Genomic DNA, 15,426 nt, shown 5'->3' with positions numbered 1-15,426 from the left:
TGTCGTGATTCCTCCATATCGATGTGTTTGTAGCTTCCTTCCGGGGCTTTTTGGACCCCATAACTTTCCATCCTTCCTGAAGAGCTGTGACTTGGTAGCAGCTGAGTTGCTGCGCTGTGCCCACGAGAGGGCATTCGCCGAGCAGTGCACTGGCAGTTCTGGGAAACTGGGATTGGTCACAGTTTTGTTGGCTGCTCTTGAACCTTGTTTTCCTTCTCAGTTTAACTGATGCTTGACTGAAAGCCTTGAATGACTTTAAGAGTTTGCAGCTGACTTGTAGCACGTCTGAAAAGTAATTGAGAGGAAAGTCAGGTTTTGATGGATATTTTCAGTGTAAATCCTCACTGTTTCTTTTATTGTGCCAGACTCTATTGTAAAAACCATAGTGGAAATGATGAAAGAGATGAAGAGGATGAAGAAAGAGAAAGCAAAAGCCGTGGCAAATCAGGCACTGACCATAATGACATTCCTCAGCAGCAGCTCAATGGAAACTAGGTATGGAAGTTACTCCTGACAGATCTGTTACCAAGACTGAAACGCAATATACAATTAATGTAGTTTATTGCAGTGAAGTATTTAAATCTAGTGTATGCAGAGTACTTTTTATTGGCATACTGTAGAAGAATGGGGAGGATTTGTTGGTTTTTAAATCCAGCTGACTTTGTAACAGTGTAAGAAGGGAGGCCCTCATTTCTATTGCTAAACGTAGATGTAATGTCAGAGCTGCAAAATGCTTTTCTGTATGATTCTAAATTTACTATTGTTTTCATCATTTTTTAAACAGGTTCAAGGGACAGAGTTATAGAACTGGGAATGGCTAAGACATCATAACTACTAATTCTTTTAAATTGTTTTCTAAAAATCAGAAAAGGGTTAGTAACTTTTTACTACCCATCTCTGTTAGAAATTTCATTGAACTGCCTGAAACGTTCATGTGTGTGAGCCTTCAGTAAGTGGCAGAGTTTTACATGTCAATATTATGTAGTTTGTAGTCTGCAGTGTCTGGAAAAAATGAAACACTATATAAATGATATGTAATATGTACAGTGTCAAAAGTTAAGGCAGACATTGAAATGAAGTAAGATCTATATTTCTGGACTGAATAAAATCCTTAAGATTTGGAATGTGTAAGTTGTTTAGTGGATTCACACAATGAGGGATGGTCTTAGCTAGTTCAATTAACAACATGGACAAGTCCGTGGTGGCAATGAGCGGGTACTTTGTGAATTTTGGATTTTCTTCCTGCACAAGTTCCGGAGACTGTACATGGGAAAGCTGCGCTGTTTTTGCTTGGGAAGCACCCAGTAGGAAAGGACTCGGTGTACACGAAGCACGCTTGAACATTTCAGGTTGTTCCTGTTGTGATTGCTCATTCCGCCCGGCATTGTTTGCGGGAGATTTACTTGAGCAGCTGTCGGTTCTGAGCTGTGAGCTTTAGAACTCATGCCAAAGGGCTGTAGTTCATTCTTTCCCCAACAACCCACCTCTTTCAGTGTCTTGATTTACGAAGAACACTTCACTAAGTGTGATTAAAACCTTACTATACAAATGTTTGGACTTCGCAGCCCAGTCTCTTTTACTTCAGAGAGTTAAAACTCTTAACTCACTATGGAATTTAGCCACCATATCTGACGTCCATACCTCAGGTGTTCTCTGTTGTGTGGAACACTTCATGTTTTGTCAAGAATGTGCATAAAGGTCCCATATTCTGTGAGAAGAATGAGGAAACAACCTTTTTTTGCTAGATGGTATTTATTTTTTAATTGTATGACCACTATATGAAAAACTTCATGTATCATCCTTATTGTTTTAGTGATTTTTTTTTTTTTCCTTTCTCTTTCAAGTCAACAATCCCATCATGGAATTCTACTTGCTAGAATTTGATGTTCCTTTAGGGAATGATCAGATCTAGGTTATACCAAACCTAATAGAACAGTCCTCTGACTGCTTTTAAAACACCTTGTCATTTCTAATGGCTATTGGCTTCTTCAATTGGTCTATTAAAGCACATCCTCAGACTTAAATAAAACCAAAAAGCTGAATCTAGTCCACATGTTTGTCTGTTGCTACCACATTACCTTATTGTTTGTTTAGGGTTTTGACTTGTTTCACTCTGAACTCCCAACAACTCGTCTGGATTTGAAACAAGCAAAAGACACTGATTTGACTATAAACTGCTACAGTTCTTCTGTGATTGGTATTGCAAAAACAGTTAATTTGTAACATGAGTTCCTGTAGCATTTTTTACTTGTATTTTTAAAAGATTTAACGTGTGTCATTTGTCTTTTTATGCATTCCCTTAATGTCTTGAGGGACTCAATTACTGTACATTGGAGTTTCTAACATTTTACCTGTTAGAATTCAATCAATTCTCTTTGCTTTCCTGGAGAATAATGGTGTTTGGAAAGAAATATTGCTGTGTACAGAAAATATTCAGTTACTGCTCTAAACATGATGCCATTGATCATTTTTATTTTGTATTTGTAACTTTCAAAATTAAAAGCGTGACTTGAATTGCAATGACAGATCGGTTATTGAAATTGTCTATCAAGGTGTTTTGTTTCTCCTAGAATATGAACATTTTTCAGCCACTCAGAACACTTACAGAATGCAAAATAGCATCCTTCAATATTTAAATTATGTCAATTTGTGCCTCAGACATGGCCCTCCCATGGAAAAAAGGCACTTTGTTTGCAGCTACTGTATTTAACTAAGTTTGCATGGGGTAGATCTGCCAGCATACTGACTGTGCTTGAGACTGAGCTCTGATTCATTGTGTGTCAGTGGCTTAGTATAATATTCAGTCCAATAACTCACCTGTTATGGATAAACAACCCCATTCCATGCCTCAAAGAACCAGAACAGCACTTTACCTTCGGGTAGCAGAAAAGCTAGTGGCTGGTTTCTGTTACCCCTGTGTGCTGAAATGGCGTGGTGAAACTGTCATCAATTCAGAATTCATGGAAGCAAAGTCAAAAGCAAACCCCTTTTCTTACAAGCCTCAAATTTGTCTTAACTGACTTCAACTCATGTATGCTGGGTAAAAGTGCCTTAAAATGTAAAAATTGTATTTATATGTTCCCAAGTAGCATCACCTGCTGGGGAGTAATTCTGTTGTGGTGTTAATATTTAGAAGAAATGTACCTCAGCAGTGTATTTACTGTACATCTCTTACGTCCTTAATTGTAGTTTTAAAAAGCATGACAATGTATGATAGTATACAACATTTACATCATTTTTTTAAAAGACAAAATATTGCCATTACTGTCTTTTTATGTGTATTTTAGCTTGGAATTTCAGACAGTCTGTCTGGATTTTTTGGGGGTTTGTTTTGATTTGCGGTTTGTTGGGTTTTTGGTTTGGTTTGGTTTTTTTTTTTTTTTTTTTTTTGGTAAAGCAATGTAATCTTTGCAAGCATATATTGAACATTATTCTGGAGCATCTACTGCCTTCCCAGAAATGTTAGAAGTAATGAAAGTGCTCTATAGGTGAACTAGGTATGTTTAAATTAGCTAGTTAAATTAATACAGTCAATTTGTTACTGAGATTTTTCTTACTAGCCACCTTCTGCTTTCATCTCACAATCAGAGGATTCAACATCATGAATTCAACAAAACTTGTCTTTACTGGTTTCACTTTAATTTTTATTGTTATTATGATTATTATTATTATTATTGTTGTTACTTTTTGCCTTTGGGCATTTATTTTGCTCACAAGAGGATTGTGTGCTGTTTAAGATGCCTGGAACCCTCTGAGAAGGGAGGTTTCTCCCCAGCTCCCTGCACTTCTCCATTAAGAGATCTCCCTAACTCACTGTGTCTCTGTGGTCTCCCAGATCTGTGGTTGTGCTGTTCCCAGAAAGGACTGTACCAAGGAAGGACAGGCATCACACGAATACTGTTCAAGTATCTTGAGGATACAGCTGGTGCAGTGCCTGCGTCCCAAGGCGGTCAAACCCTGTAGCAGTGGGCTGTGCTGTCACTCCATTTCAGGGAAGGGGGAAAAGGCTGGTTCAGTGTCAGTGCAGCTCCCTAGATGAGGTGCACAGAAGATTTACTCCTTCAGCAGGTGTTGACCCACAGGAGTTCTGTGATAAGGCTCTAGTAGGAATCACACCTACACTCCACAAAGTTTCAGCTTTAGGTACAAAGAGCTGTGCTGATCTACAATCGTTTGAGTCTGCCAAATCCGGCCCTAAAATGTAGTGTAACAGAAGAGAGTCTGCCTCTTACTCCTGCCTATAGGAAAAAGAACTTCATGCTAAAACAGAGTGAAAAATGAAGAGGTGATAATCTATTTGAAATATCAGACTTATCTGGCAGGTGATAATCAGTGCATTCCAAAAATATTAATATGCTGAATCAGATTGACAAGAAAATTAATCCTCATTAGATGAAATTAATCTGAAGAGAACTGAAAGTACACGATAGCAGTTAGTAACTTCTTCCCTGTCACCAGATTCCACTGTATTAGTGATGGAGGTGAAAAAACAGAACACAGCCCTTGATTTATACTTGGTGAAGCAGTTCCTATACATGCATATGTGTGCACAGCCATTAGTCAGCAGTGACATCTCAGCCCTTAATGAATCCTGGAGAGCTGGTGCTTGAAAGCCCTCAGGTTAGGCCAACGTTTGCAGCTTTTGCTCTAGCATACATTTACATTAGGTGTAAAGACAAGGAATGTATGGAAGAGGGTAAATGCATTCCTATCTACAATGTTATGTATATTTTGTTCCTGTTATATTGGCTTTACTTCCAAAGTTGTAGTTTGCAGTATTAGTTTCTTTTTATTGGTATCCTTGCATATATATATTCAATAAATGAGTTACGAATTTCATGCTTGCATATCTGTCCTTTTTCCAAAAGTATAACTTTTGAAACTGTCCTTTTAATGCATAAATGCAGAATTTCCTATTGAGGTTACAGGCACAGGAAAACATTACAAGGAGAGAGGTGAGAAGGCATCATGCTGACAGTGTGGCACTTGGTAACTCTGCGTGTTTGTGTTCCTAACTCTGCACTGGGTAAGCTGCTTTGGATTTACCACTGCTTAATGCGAAGTGACTGACTTGCTGGAGGTTCCCTTTCTCACCTTTCAAGAACTTTTTTTTTTTTCAAGAGTGAATTGATTTAGACTAAGAGACCAAGGAAATGCAGAGTATGTATTGGCTTCAGCTGGGATAGAGTTCATTTTCTTCTAGTAGCTGGTACAGTGCTGTGTTTTGGATTTGGTGTAAGAATACTGTTGATAACACAGTGATGGTTTAGTGGTTGCTAAGTAGTGTTTATATTACGTCAAGGACTTCTCAGCTTCTCATGGCTGGAGGACACAAGAAGTTGGGAGGGCACAGAGCCAGGACAGCTTATCCAAAGAGATATTCCCTACCATATGGTGTAATAAATTGGGGGGAAAGCTGGCTGGGTCTGCTGCTCAGGAACTGGCCAAGCATCCATCAGCAAGTGGTGAGAGTTGGATTGTGCATCACCTGTTTTGTACATTCTAATTTATTTATCATCATTCTTGTTATCATCATCATCACCATTATTATTTTCATCTTTTTTTGCCCCGTGTCTTCTCACTTTTAACTCTTCCAGTTCTCTCCCCCATCCTGCCAGGAAGAGCAATGAGTGAGAGGCTGCGCAGGGCTGAGTTGCCGGCTGGGGTTCCATGACAGTGCAAGTTAATCACACTGCACACAAGCAGCTGCATCCAGGATGCACTTTGGAACCGTAGAAATACAGCATAAGAGATTAAGCAAAGGATCAGTTGGAAATCACTGGATTTGTCCAAATACGTAACTGCCGAGAGCAAGACAGCAGTACCTTTCAGTGACTTTTAAGTATCAAGAAATGTGCTGGGAAAACATCGTAGGAGAAAGGGCAGTATTGACCTATTGATGAAGATTTTATTACTATGTCATCACCTTAAACAAGGAATTGATTTAATGAGCACAGTAGGTAATTACTGTGACCTGAGAACAATCATATCCTGTCTGCACAGGAATTAATGTCAGGAAAAAGTTGTCCAGCATCATGTTCAATTAAGAGTTGCCAAATGATCAGATTTTATTGATGAAGTCACAGAATCATAGAATATCCTGAGTTGGAAGGGACCCACAAGGATCATCAAGTCCAGCTCCTGGCCCTGCACAGGACAACCCCAGAGAGTAATTATTGGTGCTGATGATCCACAGCCATCTTTGCAAAGGTTTCCTGAAAAGGGTATTCAAGGATTCTGTTACCAAAGTCGATGTTGGGAGTAGTTTCATCACACAGCTTTTGATGCCATGGAAATTATTACTGGATGCATGTTTGCTTTATTTGCTGGATTTTTTTTTTTTTTTTTTTTTTTGAGGTTTAATCCAGTTACCTGAGATCTTTGAAACAAGTGCAGGATATTGTGGGATAGCCTTGTCTGTTTCATGGATGTGATTTCTCACTGGAATGGCTGGATACTTGAAATCTAGCAGTAGGGAGGGACCCATAGGCACAGGAGGAAAAGACTTTCATTGTCCTTGTGTTGTGTGGTGTCAGGGCAGAGCAGTGAATGCTTTGAGGGTTCTCAGGTCCTCACTTAGACAAGCTCTGCTTACTCTGCCCTGTGTAATGGATTGCAGCACAAGCACAACAACTGTAGTTGTCCTCGTGCCTAAGTCGGACACCCCATATGGTAAATTACTTCCCAGCATTAGAGACAAAGGGATTGCTGTAACCTCTGAAGGCTCATCTTGTCTCTACTTCCTCCTGCCTGCTCAGAACTCAGGGTTAATAGTTTAAACTGGAAAATTAATGGAAAAGGGAAACTTACCAGTGAGTGTCTAAAAGAAAGATCAAATTTTGTTAATCTGCACCAAGTTACCAAGCTCCTTGAGTAGAGGAGAAGCAGTGAGTGCAGCTTTATTTCAAGTGACTCTAATGACTTCACATGAGATAGCAGGGAAATGTGGACTGACACCAATTTAAAAGTGAGGTTATAAAAACTGTTTGGAAAACCCTACTCAGAGTAATTATTAAGAATTCACACTGCAGGGATATATTGAGGGGGATTCTCTGCAGTTCCGCTCTGATTTGAGATTACTTGGTATTTCCATTAACAACTTGGATGGCATATGCTGATTAAATTGTAGGGAGCACCAGACTTGAGCTAGCTACTGACTGAGCAGAAGACAAATACAATTCAGAGTGAACTTGACAAATTCAAAAGAATTAGCATGTGATGCACTAAGTCCAGCAATGGATTTGACAAATGCGTGTCTGTGCACTTCAGCAGAAGCTGCGATCAGCTGAACAAATACAGGATGGGACAGAACAGGCTGCTGCGGTAGCAGTTGTGCAGAAGAGTTCTCCTGGGGTTATAGACAGTCACCAGCTGAACATGATTCAACAGCATCCTGTTCCTGAAAAAAAACCCCAAATGTTGTTATGGAATGTATGAACAGGAATGTAATCTGTAAGATACATGGCGTGGTCCCTTTTCCTCGTGGTAGCGGAAAGCCTTTTTTGGAACATGGTATCTAGCTGCGGGCACTGCACTTCCTGCAAAATAGGGGTCAGCTGGAGATGACTGGAGAAAAGCAGTGAGAAGGGTGACAGGATGGATGACTGGGCTGGTTTCAGGGTGATGGGAGAGATGTTTTCAAATCAGTTAGAGGTAGGTGCAAAGAAGGAAATAAACACTTTCTCCCACTGCTGCAGGTAGGACAAGGAAAAGAGATTCTATTACAACAGGAGATACTGAGCTGAGATATCCAAATGGGCAGCTGGCCTTGACAGCAGGAATAGCAAAGCTCTGGAATACCTTTCCTGGGCACGTTGTGGAATCTCTGGAATTGGAGATTTTAAAGGAAGAGTCAGTGGGCATGATACAGGGCTGGTGCAGATGAGGGTTGGAGGTGCAGGGGATAAGGGCAGTGCAGAGCTCACAGTTTGTATGCTGCCCTGTGACCCTCTTGGACCCAGGTCTGCGAGGGAGTCAGAGCTGCTCTGGAGCGAACACTGCACTGGCAAAGCTCTGGAGCACAGCCTTGGGGCTCACTGCCATGTGTTTCCTTTTTCATCCCTTCTTTTAAAATAACATTTGTAGTAATAACATCTGTGGGCACACTGGCAGTGTTGCCTACGTCTGCAGAGTTAGTACAAACTTTCCGACACTGCCCAGTGCAGGGCACTCTCCACACTTCCACTTCAAATTTTTGGGAGTACTTCAGCTTTCAGAGTGAATGCATCCCACACCTTAAATGTACATTTTTGTTGTGCAAGAATAAGCAAAGTGACAGCAGTACTTCATATGAATGTGTGGGATTAGTGCACACAAACCACTTCTTAATTGTGTATGTATGTGCACTGGGATGATACAGAGTTTGAAGTGGCTGCTTTCTTAACCACTTACTGTGGCAGGAATCTTAAACCTTTATCTGAATTTTTGCCAGAGGTGGTATCTTACTTTGTTTAAACTGAGTTCTCTGCTTTTATTTTTCCTAAAACAACATTCCAGCTGAGAAGAAAGCAACCAGAGCTGGTGCTGCCCAGCTTTTCATACCCTGGGTAGATGTGCAGGTTGCTTGGCACACATGCAAGACCCAGTTTTACTCTGCTGGCCAAAAGAAATTCTATATTCCTGTGCAAAGACTCCCATCAGGTTCTGCCTGCCAGTGAAGAGCATTTCAGAGGCTTGAGGCAGGGGGAGGAAGAAACTCCCTCCCAAGCCATACACTAAAAATAGGCTGATGCTGTGCGAACAGCTTTGCTGTGAACTTCCTTCTGGCAGGCAGCCATGCAGATGCCTGAGAGTTTTAAGCCAAATACCTCTCCAAAACAGAAAGTCACTGAAGTTAAGCACAGTTAGCAATGCTTTTAATCTTACTATTCCCTGCTGTGTTGTCTCAATTTCGACTTCTTCCACTGTGCAGGTAGCTTATTCAGGATCTTAGGTCAGGGGGTTTTTTTAACCTAAACCATGGTTGAGACTGGCGCTGTCAATCGCTGGAATCTGCAAAGTTCAATACAGGGAGGAGGCCTTTAATCTAAAACTGAAATGCTCAGGTGATGCGTCCAAAAAGTGCTTTCCTGCAGAGTGAGGAGTGCAGTAGCTGAGGTGCAGAAGGTTTTAAAATTCTCCAAATTGCTGTTAATTAAACATTCTTAAATCCCAGTGTGGTGATACGAAACTGAAGGGTTGGTTCCTTAAATAAGACTACTTTAAAAAGGATAAACACAAGACTCTGGGCAATTGGATTGAATGACAGAAGTGATTCATTCAGGCATTGAAGCCTACAAGCTATTTGAGTTTGCCATATTTTCCAGTGTTTTTACTGCTAATTAGTGCCAACATTTTGCCCTAAAATAAGTCATGTCACATTCTTCTGTACATTTTGACTGTGAAGACTGATGTTCTAGTTTCTGTATCAAGCTTCCTTTGTTTCAGTAGTTGCTGATTGTTTAGACATATAACATGATTCACATTTTCCTTTATCATGATTTTATAGGAAGAATATTTTCCAAGACTAATTAAATCTCTGGGTCATTTTCAGCTATGAAAATGATCAAGAATCACTGATAACACAGTAATTCAGCATAGCTGGTTTTTTCCCTCTCAATTTTATATTATCAAATATTCAGTTTTTATTTTAATCCTCTGTATCCAATTATCTGGTTTGTGTGGCAATTCAAAAAGATCAGTGTCATTGTGTTTTACATTGTCTTTAAACTCTCATCAAGAGCAGGACCACACTAGTCTAAGTTTGTAATTTAAGATGCATTTGGCAGGGGTTCAAAGAGAGAGGAGCTCCAGTCTGTCTCACTTCCCCTTGGAAAGCCTTTCTAATTCTGCCAAACAATATTTACACCAGCAGGGAACTGAGTTTTGGAAAACTTTTCCAGGCTCTGAAGAAACCCAGCAACCTGAGACTTTGATAAGCCTTGGCAAATTTAAAAAACTCTTGATGCTATCACTGTGCAAAACTTGTATTAGCCCATCAGATATCAGAGATTTACAATTTGAGGAATGGATTTCAATTAAAAGATAAGAGCAGAGGTTTGGCAAAAAAAAGTGTTATTTGGAGCAAAATTCTCCTGTTGTCATCTCTGTTGAGCACTTCATGATATCTTACATTTCTGCAGCCACAGGTGCTCTGTTCTGCAAGTACATGAAAACATTGTTCACTAAGTCGGGTCAGCATCTGCAGCCAGACAGCTTTAAAAAGCATCAAGATTATTTATTTTTCTGGGACCTTCAGCTTTCTAGCTGTCTGGAGGGAGGGTTCAGGTGAGGTCCTGTTTTCTCTGTCCCAGAAAAAAGGTTTTTTTCTCTCCTTGCTATGGGGTCTGGCAGTCGTTTGAGAGCAGTTCTCCCCTTTCCTACCCCTGTTTCATGGGGATTTTTGAGGACAGATTTCTGAAGGGGCTTTCCACTGGCTCAAGCTGGTTCTGGGGAGTGGCAGACAACAGGAATTCTAGCTCCTGCTGCCTAGTCTTTTAGCTTAGGACTCTAAAAATTCATTTATTTTCCCTTTTAAATATAAACTGAGTTTCAAAAGCACTCTTCAGCTGAACTGTTGGACTCTGTCCTTGCCAGGCATCTCATCCAGTCTTGCACCTAGAACAGCATTTCATATTTGCGGATCTGAATTACAATCTTGCCAGTTTATACCACACAACTCAAGACTTAAAAAGGAGAGGGGAGTCCTAAGTGCAGCTCCCTCCCAGCCTGGTACTTTTGTCTCATCTCCACTTCCCTTTTAATCTGCCCAGAGAATATTTCTGAGCTACTTGAACTGCTGCCAAGATCTGCATGGGAGGCAGGGGCCTTGGCATGTGAGCCCTGACACCTGATGCTTAGTGTGCATTGAGGTAGTGCCAGCTGGATCCACCAGCCCTGGCGAGTGCAGCCCTTCTGTCTTGTCAGCGAGTTACCTGATCAGGCTGCTGGCTGTGCTCTGTGCTGCTCTTCCTCTTCCTTCTCCCCTATTACCGCAGGCCTGGGTCCTAGGGTGTATCACCGTGTCCCGCAGCCGTAGGGAGAAGGAGGAGAGAAGATCCAGCAGGCAGGAATTGTGCAGCAAGATTGATTTATTTATTTATTTTACAGACTCTTTTATAGACTTTTTTCTTCATAGTCTAATTGGACAAGGATCAGCCACCCCTTGGGGGTGATTGGCTAAAATCCTGAAACATCCATTGTCAAAATATTTTTCTACTGTACCATAAACAAGACTTCTCAAGGTTGCAGGTGGTTTGGTTGTTTACATAACTCTGCTACCTCTTCTGTGAGAAAGTCTCTCACAGACTTAGAAAATAGCAAGAAAATCCTTGCTAGCAGCATTTTTGTATCTACATTCCCCTGTTACTCAAACAGCCTTGCCAGCACCTCCTGCCTTCTCTCGAGTTTCTGTCCTCACACCTGTTGGCCCCTTTGTCCATGCTGGTGTGTACAGGCTCCATGTTTGGGGTTTTTTAAGCAATCCTTGCACCTAGGTCACCTCTGTGGCTGTACAGACACCTCTTGTCAGACATGCGACACAGCAAGTGTTTTACGCCTTTTTAGAAATGCTCTTGGGGTTTGCAGGCAGCTCCTGCACTCAGGTGCCTGGTGGAAGCAGGTTAACCTGTTCACTCCTCTGAAAACAACTGAGCAAGGGAGAGAACCCCACAACTCTCCCTCAATTGCCCTTCCCTAGTGGGAGGACCTGTCAGCACCAACCACCTGCAATTGTAGTAGTCCAGCCTTCCCTCAGGCTTCAGTGGAAGGTGTGTGCAAATGAGCTTCCAGTGCAAATATGCCAGGCTGAAGCCCTGCTGCAGGGTCCCCTTGGTTTCTTGCTTCATGCCTCCATCTAAGGAGTGACTAAAAAACTGAGGCTGTGTTAACTAAATTGTTGGCTAAAATAAGCTGCCGGACTTTAGCAAAAGCACTTCCCATGCACAGCCCATCTCCCAGAAGTCCTTTTATTCCTGTGTAGCCCTGGGAGTTTGCTGGACATGCATGTTGCGATGTGGACATCTGTCCTCTCCTGTGCTCCCAGAGACCATTTAATATTGAGAAAATCAGCAGGGTAACATGGTTGCCATCAGCCATGTTAATTTTGGTAGAGTTTACTCTACAGTTTGGTAGAGTTTTGGTAGAGTTTACTTTATAGTCTACTTACTGAAATGTGCCACATAGAATATTTTGTGTCACCCAGGTATCTTGTTGATCTAAGTGCTGCTGAATGAGGGGAGCAGAAGAGGTTCCCTTGGAAAAATGTACCTCTCTCACACTATTCCTTGCTGTACAGTGAAGGAAGGAATCTGATTGTTTTAAGTGCCATGGCCCTGCTCTTTTTCTGCTTTGCTGTTGCAAGGGATTGCTGGGGCCTCGGATAACTCCTTGAGGGTGGGAAGGGCCATGCTGCAGTCAATGGAGGTGTGGGAGGAGTGGAAGGAGGTCAGCCTGGGTTTTACCATGTCCTCACATGGGGTTTGTAGTTCCTCGTGACAGTGGCTGATAAACACTGATGTCCTCCTCGTGTTGGCAGCAGGGATGGTGCTCATACAGCAAAGGGTTGGTGCTGCAGCTCTGAAAGTGGCTCTGCAGCTGGCACTGAGCTGTCGTGTTTAAGAACCTTCTTATTTTCTTACTCAGTCAGCAACTCCATCAGGACACACCATCCAGTGAGTCAAGCTGAGCTCAGAAAACAGCCGTTTCCAACAAGAAAAAAGAAAAATACCTTCCTGGTAGTTTCATTGCTCAGGCTTCAACCCTTGTGTCAGGACAGGTTCAAACAAACACAATGTCCTTTAGGCAGGTCTCTGGATTTCAGGTGTGCCTTCCTCTCTATCCAAGCCACTTCTCACAGCTCTCCTGTGCCGGGGAACAAGGTCTCTGGAGAGCAGGGAGAGGAGCAAGCCCAGACCCCAGAGCTGCTGATGGAAGGTTCACCACATGTGCTCAGTCGTGGCCGTGGGTCTTGGGCTACCAAAGTCTCAGGTGCTTCCATGGGCACAAGGCCCCACAGCACAGGGTTGTGCTTCAAGTCTGGCAGCCCTGAGCCCATGCCCTGCTTCAGTGATGGGATCTGCCTTTGCTTGTTTTGTGCCATTTAAATAATCCTTGTTTCAGTTTCTGTGGGCCCTCAGGCAAGCTGGCCCTCTGCAGCAGGCTGGCTCCCCATCCCTCCTGCCGGGCAGGGCTCCGGGTGTTGGTGGGTGAGCGCAGTGCCAAGCGCCAGCCTCTCTGCACTGTTGTGACAGACACTGTTGCGTGTCTGGTTCTGCTGAGCCAGGGCCACTGGGATAATTCTTAACGGATGCTTGCAAATGAAGCTGGTAAATGCCATAAATACCAGCCCAAAGAGTGGCGTGGTCTGCAACAATCCAGGCTGTGTTTCTCAAGATGGTTCACATTTTGTGATCAGCCACTGCTGAGTGTTTTGTATTAATTGTGTCATTTTTGTATCACTGACCAGTCTGTGCACTACTGAATAAAGAGCAAAATGTCTGTAATTCCCTCAGCTTCCATCCTGGACTGTGAAAACCTTTTTAGTGAAAAAAAGGAAGTTATCTACAGCTCCAGAGAAGTACATCAGTTCAGAGGTTTTGCTTATCTTAGTTTTGGTAAGTAAATTGTCACTTGTTAGCTGGGTTGGGAGAGAAAACTTGATAAACTCTTACCATCCAGGAGATCCCAGTCTTGAAACCAGTAAGCAGATAAGGGACCACTTTCCAAAATCCATGGAGAGTGTCACTACTGAGAATCACTGTGATGACAAATTTTAACAGGAATCAACAAGACAGAGAACAAGAACATTATTTTAAAAGGTATTTTGCAACGAACAACATCTATTCCCTATTTCTTAGGAAGGGTGTGTCTCTTTTTAAATTATATTTTTGTACATCTGGCTTCCTCTCCCATTTGAAACATTTGGCTAGAAAAATAATTATATGCTATTTAAACTACTAATCAGAGTGGAGGGATTTCTCTGCAGCCATGATGAAGATGGGATGCTTGTGCACTAAATTCACATTCTAGTGAATGCTCTCTGTATCATTTAATCAGATATTTCTTTTTGGTTTTCCTCTCCATTAAAAATGGTGGTGCTCCTCTCAGGACTGGGTTAATATCCCAGAAATTCTCCTTTTTCCCCCCATTCTGTCTGCACAGACAAATTTCTGGTCACAAGGGAGCCCTATTGGTCTAGTTAATGTGCTGAATATTGGTTGTACTCTTTGCTTTTTTTAGGAGATGTGTTTTGTGAAACAAAATCAGCAGATGAATTCTAATTCTCTGTGAGTCACCCAGCTAGCAATGGCAAAGCTGGGAGGGAAAAATGGGGAGAAGAGCAGGGCATTGGTGAGTGGGCACTGACCTGAAGGTCTGACCCAGCACACACCATTTCAGGCACTTCCAGAAGATGAATACTTAGTTGCTACCTCCAGGTACCCCACCACTGAGGACATGTGATTACCAGGAAAGGTTTTTAAAAGTCTGTTAACAAAATCATTTACAACTGATGCTCACACAGGCCATGGTTCACTGGGCCTGAGCACTGAGATATGCCTGGCTGGCAACAGAGGACAAAATAATTACGAAATCAAGAGTCTACTCAGAGACAAAACACTTTGCACATTTGTTACATTATTTTGCTTTGTAAAAAGCTGTGCATACCAGAGGAATCAAAACTTTGGCTTTCTCACCTTAATGCATCATCTAGACAGAAAACATGCAGCTCCCAGGTACCTCTGAACCCCCTCCCTCACCCTGCTCCGCAAGCCTCAGTGACCTCATACCAGCAAGAGCAGAACCAGTCATCTACTAAATCTGGTGGTGATCTCATCTAACCAACTTCCTGTAATATCAGCAAATACTTTTGCTTTTGTAAATCTGTTTTTCCCTCCATAATGGGGTGCCAGCGGGACCAGAAATGCTTTGGATCCAGGAATGCGCTGTTTGGCAGGAGGAACAAAGAAATTGCTCACCCAGAAGGGCAAAATAGGACTAATGGTTTTGATTTCTGGGGAGAAACTGCATGGAAGTAAAGTCAACAACTCCTGCATGCCATCAGAAAGGTGCTGTTGGATGTTTAATGGCAGACATTGATATTAGTCATTAATGAGAAATGTCTTCAGTAACTAAAATAAAATCAGATCCTGCAATTCTTCTGAGGTTGCAGAGTCTCTCCATAGATACTGCCCACTGCCCACTAATGTCAGGCTCTCCCTGAACTTGACAGGGCAGCTGTTCTTCCTGGCCTTCTGGAAACAGTCCAGCTATGACACGTTCCCGATACCCCTTAGCTGCAGGGCGTGTTTCATTCTGCTGGTCCAGACAACTCGATAAAGGCTCCTTCCTCCCACTCCAGTTAACCCGCCCAGGCTGTAACAATGCAGCACTCATGAGGGATTGTGCCCATTTGCTTAGTTAAAATTAGTTGTTTTGTACAAAGGAACA

The 15,426-nt window shown here is 42.2% G+C and overlaps 1 protein-coding gene across 4 annotated transcripts in view; it reads left to right on the top strand.

Annotated features, from left to right (window-relative positions):
• PHF6 (PHD finger protein 6) overlaps window positions 1–4,780 on the top strand; it is a 28,191-nt gene extending 23,411 nt beyond the window's left edge. The window contains exons 10-11 of one of the 4 annotated variants that reach the window (XM_082289523.1): window positions 366–495; window positions 3,836–4,780. In XM_082289523.1, the coding sequence (XP_082145649.1) occupies window positions 366–495 (130 nt within the window). In that variant the 3' untranslated portion in view covers window positions 3,836–4,780. Of the gene's footprint in view, window positions 1–365; window positions 1,125–2,094 lie in introns of those variants that run through there. The other 3 variants (XM_082289524.1, XM_082289522.1, XM_082289525.1) reach the window with 3 other exon arrangements.
• The last annotated feature ends 10,646 nt before the right edge of the window (window positions 4,781–15,426 follow it).

The sequence above is a fragment of the Coloeus monedula genome, assembly GCF_965178545.1.
Source record: "Coloeus monedula genome assembly, chromosome: 12".
NCBI lineage: Eukaryota > Metazoa > Chordata > Aves > Passeriformes > Corvidae > Coloeus > Coloeus monedula.
Note: the sequence above shows the minus strand (reverse complement) of the source record. Positions and strands in the feature narration are given on the sequence as shown.